We start from the raw sequence: 10,266 nt of genomic DNA, 5'->3' as shown, positions 1-10,266 counted from the left end.
GTGTGTGTGTGTGTGTGTGTGTGTGTATATGATATATATTATTATTGTTTCTTCACGTTTTAGTAATGTGAACCAAAAACTGTAAAAACTGTGCTCATTAGGTAGATTTATTTTCAGCGATTGAGAATAAACGTTTATAAACGAATATTTGAGTATAATATGTTTTTTAAATTGTTTTATTTATCCTATATACAAAGTAAAATCTGCAGTAAGTTTAATTATTAAACGCATCTGTCTACTGCATGTCTAAGTACCTGTATTCTGTAAAAACCTCCAAACTTCCTGTACAAGTTTAGTGAAAACTAAAGTCCCACAACTTCCTGGAAACATTGTCTCTACAGGAAAAAGCTTAAATTCTTCTATCTAACATTTAGATAAAAAATTTAAAATACTAATATTTATATTCGGAGCCAATAAAAATAGGCAAACTGCTAATTCATTGACATAAAAAGGATGAAACTGCAGAATATTGGCTTCTTGTTATCATCATCTGAAACCTTTCAGTTCGTCTGAAGCCTCGTTCGGTCGCAGCGGAGCAGCCTACCTGTAATGAGGAGCTGGAAGCTCTTTGAGCACATCTCTGATCTTTATCAGCCTCTCCTCCTCCAACTGAATGGCTACAGCCTCCTGCACGAAAACACGGGATGAACAAATGTTTCCTTCTTCGACAAAAATACTCATTTTTCCAGTTTTATCTGTTTTACGGCCTCTTAAAAACCAACTGAATAATTAAAGCCAGTTTCTTTTTTGCTGTATACAGTTGGTTTACACATCCTAAAAAACCAAGGAGTTCATCAAGACAAAGGTTAAAGCAAAAGGTTTTAGACTGGACTAATTAATCTCCAGAGCCTGCCAAAGGAGGAGATTAAAAGGTAAAAAGGAAGAACAGACAAGACGATGTGGTGAAAATCTGAAGATAAAACACAGAAAATGACGTAAACTATGTCAGACTTGATAAAGTTACTGCAGTCCAAGGATCTCCAGCTCAATAATGAATGCCACAATAATAAATGTTACATTTTTTGGTTCCCATACTTATCTAACATTTTTAAAACAGCACCATTGTCTAAGTTGTGCAACAGTTTTAGACGTTATTACCGAGAACTCACACTGTGCTATACTACTATACTCACACTATAAGCCCCTCCATTTGCAACTGGCTCCTGGATTTCTTAACCAACCGACCACAGTCTGTGAGAATCTACTACAACTTCTCCTACTCCACCATAACCCTCAGCACTGGCGCCCCTCAGGGCTGTGTGTTGAGCCCCCTCCTGTACATTCTCATCACATATGACTGTACACCTGTGTATTTCAGAAGGAGCAACCCCACCCCTCTGCACATAGGAGGATCTGCGGTGGAAGTGGTCTCCAGTTACAAGTACTTGGGTGTCCACCTGAATGACAACCTCAGCTGGAGCACAACACTAACAGCCTGATCAAGAAAGCACATCAGCGACTTATATTATTATTGTTTAGCATATATCTTGGATCCTTATATACTGTTTCCCTTTTAAACTTTATATTTTTGCTATTTTTGGGCGCAACTGGAACCTTGAGTACACAATTTCATTCCACCTCATGCACCACATGTGATGCGAATGGCAATAAAGTCACCTTGAACCTTGAACCTTGAACTAAAACCTGAAATTCATTATCCTTTTTTTTAGTGGCTTTGCTGTTCATTTTGTTTTGAAGGAAACGTTTTAAATCCAGAGCCTATTATGAAATAAATAACGTAATAAATAAAATAACGTGTTGACAGTTATATACTTACGGAATATAACTTTACACATCGTCTTTTCTTTTCTTCCTCTCTTTCTCCTTCGACGAAGAACTGGTCGCTCTTACCCTCCCTCCCACCCTCCTGCTTTTTATTTGCTCTCTTGTCCTGTCAACCTCACAGCCTCTCTTTACACATCTTCTGAATCAAAAATTATTATGGATTTGGTCAGCTGGTCCTTAAACGCAATTGATAATTGTTTTTCCACCAGACGACAGGGTGCTGGAGAGCCCTCATGCCCTGAACGGACCCAAGCAGCTGGGTATGTCACTGATTCCTGGGGTGAGTGGAAGATGATGTGCCTATCTGTGCTGTCCCTGGAGGACGTAGAAGATGTGTACATTATTGGATTTATGATAACAGGGTTTCTGCGTTTTGGAATCGGTGGATACCTTCGATATCGACAAATTAGGAAGTCGTCAGCAGCAGTTTCGGCCATGGTAAAGCTGCCAGCCTTATGTGAAGGATTAATTTGTGCTTTGAGCGCTCAGACTCATAAGCTTAGCGAGCTCAACTGCAAGCTGGACGTGATTTCTGAGAATCGTAGCCATTTGCTGCTCCTGGAACTCACCAGCATGAAGGATCCAATCTTAGAGAATGCTAAACCGAGCACAGACCGGGCAGAATGTCCACTAATCTGGCTGTTTGGATTCGCCATTGAGTGTACCAGCAGAACTTGAAGGCAGACAGAAAACAGTTTGGCGGCCCAAACAATTGTTGTTTATCTGAATGTGACCTCCCCGCTGGCCTTGGACAGGCCAACTTATCTCAAATTGCTCCTGGAGGATACGTAACTAGAAGCTCTGCCTGCTCCCGAGGACATCTGTGGCCTTATCAGGACCATGATGCTGATAGACGCTGTACCATCTTATCAGAACTTTGGAACTTTCTGGAGTGTTTATGGATAACTTAACTCACCGCCTTTGTCAACCTCTATGCATAAATGTATTATGATGTCATTGTACGTTGCTGCTTTATGTTGTGGGGTCTTTTTTTGAATCTTTTATGTTTCCCGGACAGGAAATGGTGTGAGACATGTTTTTTTTTGGCTTCCTCCATCCTCGTGTTCTCTTTTTCTCATCTGCCTGTATGTTGTATGTAACAGGTCTCTCTTGTAAATGAGTCTTTCAGGCTCAATGGGAATTAACCTGTATAAATAAAAGTCTAATAATAATTAAACAAATCATGGTTGTGTATGTGCAGAGCAGCACTCACAGCAAACTTGTCGTACAGCTGGTAGGTGAGCAGCGGGTTGGGCAGCTCTCTGAAGTAAGCTTTACACAGGGAGCTGACACAGTGGATGTCCTGCAGGTACAAATCCTTGTTCAGATCCGGAGTCCCCTCGCTCTCAAACTCACTCCTGTGCGAACGCAAACAGAGATTCCATTTAAACCTCTATATTTATAGAAACAGGGTCGGAGAGCAGCGCACGTGCACTGACCTCAGTTTCTGGATGTTGGACGAGACTCCAGACAACCTGTAGATTCCGTCCACGACGCCGTGACGTTCAATGAACTCACTGCAGCATCGTAACACCAGTGGAACTGTGGGAAATAACTCAGATTATTAATTTGAATATTTAACTTTACTGTATTATCTGAACATGAGCACACTGGTCAGTCTGGGTTTGTTCTTTCATCACACAGAACATAAACCAGTCATACCAGCAAGGTTTGGGTTCAAAACTTTGATTAAGTGGGACAGTTTGTGCCAAATTACCAAAATAAACACGTATATTACAGCACAAACATTTTCCCAATAATCGCCAACAGCATGACCGCGCTTTTATTTTTAATTGTGTTTAAACTACAGTAAATATTTATTTATCATCACCAGTTGCCAAAAGGCAACAGCAGGCGATGATGTTTTTGCCCTTGTCTGTCTGATTGTGTTTAGATGTCTGTTAGCAAAATATCTCATTAACCAGAGAACAAATTTTATTGGCATTCATTAAACGTTCCTCTACAACTGGTTACATTTGGGAGTTGATTTTTATGAATTTTGTTTTAAATCTGATGTTTGATGATCAAAAGCGCTGATTTTGTAATTTTGTAACCACTAGTCCGTTTTACAGATACTGGGCTAAACATTGGTGTGGTAGTAGCTGAGACTCATTACGAACATGTACTATGAGCTGATAACTTTGAGGTTTGACCTACAACAAGCATCATTTCTTAACACGAGATGATCTTTAGTTTAAAACGTTGGTGGGCAACATGCATTCTTTCATATTTAACGTTATCAAATGAGTTCTTGAACATCTTATTAGGTATTTTTATTTTCTCATTTCACTAAATGTGTTTTTTTGTGTTGTAGGTTAGGTTCAGAGCTACAGTTAATGTATAAACTGAGTCTCAGGAGAAGAAAACTGCTGTTTTTTTATTAGCATCAAATATAAACTACGTTTTCTGATTTGTTCAGTTTAACAGAGGGCTGTCAAGGTTTATAGGAAATGGTGATGGAGCGAAACAAAAAAACATCAAAGTTCATGCTCAATCATCCAGGTACAAAATCCAATAATGCTCAGTCAGGTCATCTGGATAGTTTCTTATTTGTGGAAAGACGTTTCGCCATCTATCCAGAGGGCTTCATCAGTCTGAGGAGTCCCAAGTAAACTGTTTCCCCACTAAGCAGTACACTCCTTTAGTGGACCAACCAGTTTGCTGGTGATAAGATGGTTTCTGGGGGCTGTCCTGTCCCCCATTGACTCCTCCCAGGCAGGCAGCCACAGCCAAAGTGGTTCAAGACATCAAAGTTCATGCTCAATCATCCAGGTACAAAATCCAATAATGCTCAGTCAGCTCATCTGGACAGTTTCTGTTTTGTGGAAAGACGTTTCGCCCTCTATCCGGAGGGCTTCATCAGCCTGAAGAGTCCCAAGTAAACTGTTTTCCCCACTAAACAAAGAGAGTACCTTATTTTTCAGACTATAAGGTGCACTTAAAATCCTTTAATTTTCTCAAAAATCAACAGTGCGCCTCGTGTATTAATTCTGGTCGTGCTTACTGACCTCTGTGGCACACGGCACTCAAAAATCTGTCAAATGTTCTAGTTTTCTTGATGCGCCTTATGTTTGAAAACAGGCCAGTTCATTGATATTGCGCCTTATAATCTGGTGCGCCTGATTGTCCAAAAAATACGGTAATAAAAAAGAATTTAACGTAACTATTGAGACATTTCTTTCATATTGTTTTTTCCAAAAGTGGAACGTGGCTATGATGGTGGATACAGCAGAGTTCATTTTCTGGGTGAGAGGACCAGAGCTTCTCAGACGATGCCAGTCAGACTTTGTTTCTGCGCAAAGACCCTCAGTTTTATTGAGGCTTTCGTTGATTTTATCAATAAAATCGACTTCTCAGAGAAGAAAACAAACGTGAAGAGGCTCCCTGCAGTTTGAGTCCATTCCTTACATGCTGATTAGTAATCATGGTGTTTTACTTAATGTCAGAATTGCTGCATTGTCTCCGTGGTCACGTTTGCTTCATTTAAAGCGCCTCCATATTTAAGCTCAGCTTGGTTTGAACGACAGACTGTTTATACAAACCACATAAAGCCGAAATATTCTGAGTCTCAACGACAAACAACCGGTTTGACAAACCTGCTGACAAACTTGGTGTGGTTAAAACTGTATGTTACAGCGTAGCAAAGAACAACTGGGCATTTTCCATAAAATGAGCTCTGTTTCATAACGTGAAACTAGAAAAATTCTGAATATTCTAAAACTTCTGCTGAGGCGAGGACAATTTATTTAATGTTTAAAAACTGTTCAGACAAGGTGCAAAAGTTTCAGCCACCGTAGTTTCTTTAGATTTTGTTTCCACCGAGACAAACTTTAAAAACTGTCCTAATTAACATTTCTCCAGATTCTTTTTCACGGTTTTTCTTGAGCTTTGGCTCCTTCTTTCAGTTTCCACTTGTGTTCAGTCCAGTACCTGAACATGGAGCTTATTTTGCAGTCTGTGTTTAACAAAAAATTAAAAAGTGGACAACAAACGATGAAATGTCAGACCTGAAAAAAGAAAAATCAAGTCACATCTTTAAGAATGTGGAAAGATTTGACTCAGAACCTGAGGGCTGCATCATGTTTTGGTTTGGATGTTTCGATAATCTCACTGTATTTCAGTACAATGATAATAAAACTTATTCTGATTAAGATATATGGCAAGTTTTTAGCTAATAGCTTTTGGAAATCTCCTTGTTGGTACTAAAACACTATTTTCTGTTTGTCAAATGGAAAGTGGAGCAAATGGTCTCTCTAGGCTGCTGGTAGCAAAGTGCCTGAATATAGTGTTTTAAATTGGGCATTTTGGCTAAAATATCTGTCCAATATCATGAAAACTGGTAAAAAATAATCATAAATTTGAATATCTACCACATGCGCTTGTTTACCTGCAGAAACAGCCAAAGAGACTAATAAATCAACAAAGTCGACGTCCACAGAAGAGACATTAGGGATGGAGAAGTGCAATAAATCCGATGTGTTGGTTTGTATTTATGACCATTTTTGCAGATAAAAGTGATTTGTTGATGTTGTTTCAGACTTGCCTCTCAATATATTTGGAAAAACTACTGGAGTATTTTTTTTTTTTTTTCGAACTGCACCACTGAATGGAGTTCAGGAAACTTTTATGTAACTCAAGTAAAAGTTCAACACATGAACTGAAGTGAAAAAGCAGCCAAAGTCTAAAACCTTTAAAGATCTTCAGAAAGCCCCAAGACCTGAGAGAGGACTATTCAACTGGTGGCCCATGGGCCACTTCGGGGCCGTGGGTGATATATATATATATATATATATATATATATATATATATATATATATATATATAGTTCTGGGTTTTGGGTTCTGTTTATTGCATTTATGATTCAATGCAACAAAGTAAACAAATTTAAAGGTAACAGACAATTGTAATACTTGGTTTAATTACATAATGACTAATTGCTGGATGTCTGGCCCCTGAGCTGCTGGTGTTCAATAACCATGAGCAGTTTAGTTGAATAGCCCTGAACTACGAGGATTACAAGGAAAAAACAAAGAAATAAGGGATGACCTAAAAGTACTGCCGACATCCACAGAAACTGATAGTACTGTTGAGTTTAGATGGACAGTTATTCCAGAAGTACTAGTAAATGTTTGTGTTTAATGTGTGTTATGTTGTCTAGAATACATAAAGCCTTAGAAATGTAGATTAGAGCAGACTATGAGGAGAACAGTTCCTGGAGAAACTTTGATGGGGACTGCCGCATCGTGGCCATTTAAAATTTTTTATTTAACAATACTATGTGTTGGGGATCGCTCTCATCTACCATCAAACCAAATTTCAGCTCAATATGGCAAAAAAAAATCAATGAGTTATAGTTTTTTTTTTTTTTCTTGTAAACTATGGTGGCCATCTTGGATTTTTCATTTGGATTCAGTATGTGATGGGAAACGTTCTCCGCTATAACCTCACCAAATTTCATCAATGTATGTGTAAAAATAGATGAGTTAAAGCCATTTAAATTTAGCTTTGGTGGCCATCTTGACTTTTTATTTGGATCCATTAGTTATAGGGCATTGTCCTCAAATGCAACCACACCAAATGTTAGCTTAATATCTCTAAAAGTGGATGAGCTATACCAAAGTTCATGATCAATAATCCAGATAAAAATCCAGCAATGTTCAGTCAGGTCATCTGGACGATTTATTTTTTTGCTGAGACGTTTCGTCCTTCATCCAAAGGACTTCTTCAATCTGAGGAGCCACCAAACAAACTGAGTTTGCTGGTGCTAAGACGGCCTCTGGGGCTCGTCCTCTCCCCCATCACCTCCTCTGAGGCAGCCATGCCAAAGTGCTTCAAAACACCAAATTTATAGTACAAGCTGGTTTATAGTTGGTTTCATAGAGAAAAATGGCGTCTTTGTTTGCAACTTACGTCGCCTTGGTAACTCGAAACACCAATCAAAGCAACAGCACACGTCACAGTGCTGAGCCGGTTGTTTTGATGATATTTGTGGGGGTAGTGGTGTAGTCTATGCGGAGTCTGATAGATAGAAAAGCTTAAGAATTTCAGTATACACACTTAAAAGTGCCCATTGATACATGACATATCATTAGGCATTTGTCATTGATACGTTAATCGGTAATTAAACGCTTCCGTAACAATTTATTGATACGCAGCGCTTGTTTATTACATAACTTTTATTTATTACTTATCCAGTGAATTATTGTATAATTAATACTTCTGTACTTACTACTTAATAAAAAATGGAAACAGGTCCAGATAACACGATTTAACCTTTTTTTTGGTTATCTACCTGGATGATTGAGCTACAAACCTTTTTTTTTTTTATTACTTAATACTTGAACATGTTTTGCTTTGATGCCGTTTTATTGTTTTTGGTGCATTGTTTTGTTTTTTTTCGTTAGTGCTTAATGTATTCTTAGTTTAGCGAATGTAGTATATTCTTAGTTCATGACTCGGATCTTACTTATGTTTTTCTTTACAATTTGTATATTTGTTGGATGCAACTGGGACCCTGTGCACATAGTTTCGTTCCACCTCATGTACACATGTGATGTGAATGACAATAAAAATCCTTGAATCCTTATAAATTCTCTAGCATGGTTTTAATACAAAGCCAACTGTTGTACAAAGTTCAGTTATTCAATAAGCATCAGAGAAATTTGGAAATGTTCAATATGCTTAAAAATCAACAAATTGATGATTGCACTGTACTAACCAGTGTACTTGGGTTTCTAAGCACAGTATACCCGCTACAAAAATGCAGACCACACCACTGTGTGGGTTACACATTGCGGTTCGGGCCACGTTAAAGTTCATAGAAGAGCAAGACCCTCTTCAGGTGGATAATAATAAGGCGCTGCCTTGCTAAGCAGTCGCCAATAAGTGATGGAGTGAGGATTGTTCACTTACTCTCCTGAGAGGAGGTGTTCAGATGCTCCAACAGATCACACCCAAACACTTTCTCCTTGTTGGCCCCTTTTCTTCGAACCCTCCTCATCTCTTCCTGCCTGCTGTTTCCACCTCACATTCAGAGCCGCCTGCGCCGCCTGCTCCGTGGCCGTCAGGTTTTCACCGACCGCCTGCGCTCCAACGAGTCCACCACCTCTGTTAATGAGACTCTGTGGAGGCGCCGCGCATTTCAGAGGATTCACCGTGACGCTTCTCCTGCCGTCGCGTCGCTTGTGAGCGGCATTGTATTGCAAGGCTGAAGACTCGGGGCAGGTTTTGGTTTGCCGACCTGCGAAAGCAGACACAACACTTTGTTCATGCAAACGATCCCTGCAAACAAACTGCACTCGATCCTCAGTCTGCATATGTGGCTTTCCACTTCCCCCTGATGCACTCAATTTATTTTCGAATGATAGGCCACACCCTTGTACTTCTCCTATGCAGTTAAATGTTCGACCGGTCGCTCTTGTCACACTTTTAAAGTCTCTTTGAGGAGGTGGACCACCTGAAGCCTCCAAGTCCAGGTCGTGGTGTCTGACTTCACTGCAGGCCCTGCTTGCCCTCCCTGTCCACATGTCACGGCCATCGCAGGCCCCGTTCTCACTGTAGCGGAAGTCGAGCTTGAAAATACAAAATCAAGCAAACATTCAACGTTTCACCCCCCCACCCCCCAGGTTCTCCATCGTCCTGACACCTGCCACCTCCCTCCCATGTAATCCACCCATCCCTCTCCGAACGTCCACCTTTAAGAAACCGCTCTGATACGAATAAACACGTTACAAAGCGAGTCTTCCTACCTTCAGCCTGCAACAGCTCACAAGAAGCAGCATAAAACGATGACGCAAAAAAACCACTAAACTTCCCCTGTTAACTTCCTGAGTGTCTCTCCTTCTCGTGCGCTTTCTCTGTGAATGCAGCTCACAGTTTCTCCGCCTCTGAGCGAGTAGGGAAATCAGTTCAGTGCATCTGCACAGGGCACGTATTTCCCTTTATGAACGTTCGTCTCTTCTGTGGTCGGAGCTCTGTGTGATTGACTCACCATGAGGTAGGAAGAAGTAGACGCGTTTGAAACGTGTGACACAAAGGCAGATGATACGAACCCCATTTCCTTTCATAACGTGAATGTTTTTATTAAATATCAACACCACTGAACAAAAACTGGACACGCTCTGTACAAACAGACCGACACACGAGGTTCAGAAAGCAGCAGCCAAGTGACCAGAGTGGACGTTTTCAAAGATCTGTGTTGCAGTTTATGTCCTCACATTCGCTTCGGTAACTTTTTGATGAGATTACATCAAGTTGATACCAAGTTTTCACAACAGCAGGTTGGTGTTTCACATTTCCAAACAGAAGTGTAGCAGTCAGAGGTGAAGCGTTCACTCTTCCCTGATTGTTTTTCTGCTAATTGCTGGTTTTCCTCCACTTATTTGCCTGCATGGGGAGGGAGTTTTGCTCATTTCTAATGCATTAATGTAATTGTTCAACACCTGATTCCTGTTTTTTTTAACAAAATATTAACAGCTCTTT

General features: G+C 40.0%; 1 protein-coding gene across 1 annotated transcript in view; it reads right to left on the bottom strand.

Moving 5' to 3' along the window:
• si:dkeyp-68b7.12 (rho GTPase-activating protein 30) overlaps window positions 1-8,939 on the bottom strand; it is an 18,587-nt gene extending 9,648 nt beyond the window's left edge. The window contains exons 1-4 of the mRNA XM_037681907.1: window positions 8,698-8,939; window positions 3,225-3,327; window positions 2,999-3,143; window positions 545-627 (exon numbers count right to left, since the gene is read on the bottom strand). Of these exons, the coding sequence (XP_037537835.1) occupies window positions 545-627; window positions 2,999-3,143; window positions 3,225-3,327; window positions 8,698-8,785 (419 nt within the window). The 5' untranslated portion in view covers window positions 8,786-8,939. The remainder of the gene's footprint in view (window positions 1-544; window positions 628-2,998; window positions 3,144-3,224; window positions 3,328-8,697) is intronic.
• Between the last annotated feature and the right edge of the window lie 1,327 nt (window positions 8,940-10,266).

This window comes from Nematolebias whitei, chromosome 9 (genome assembly GCF_014905685.2).
Source record: "Nematolebias whitei isolate Nwh7 chromosome 9, NemWhi1, whole genome shotgun sequence".
NCBI classification, from domain to species: domain Eukaryota; kingdom Metazoa; phylum Chordata; class Actinopteri; order Cyprinodontiformes; family Rivulidae; genus Nematolebias; species Nematolebias whitei.
The sequence above is the reverse complement of the archived record's forward strand: the minus strand, read 5'-3'. Positions and strand labels throughout refer to the sequence as shown.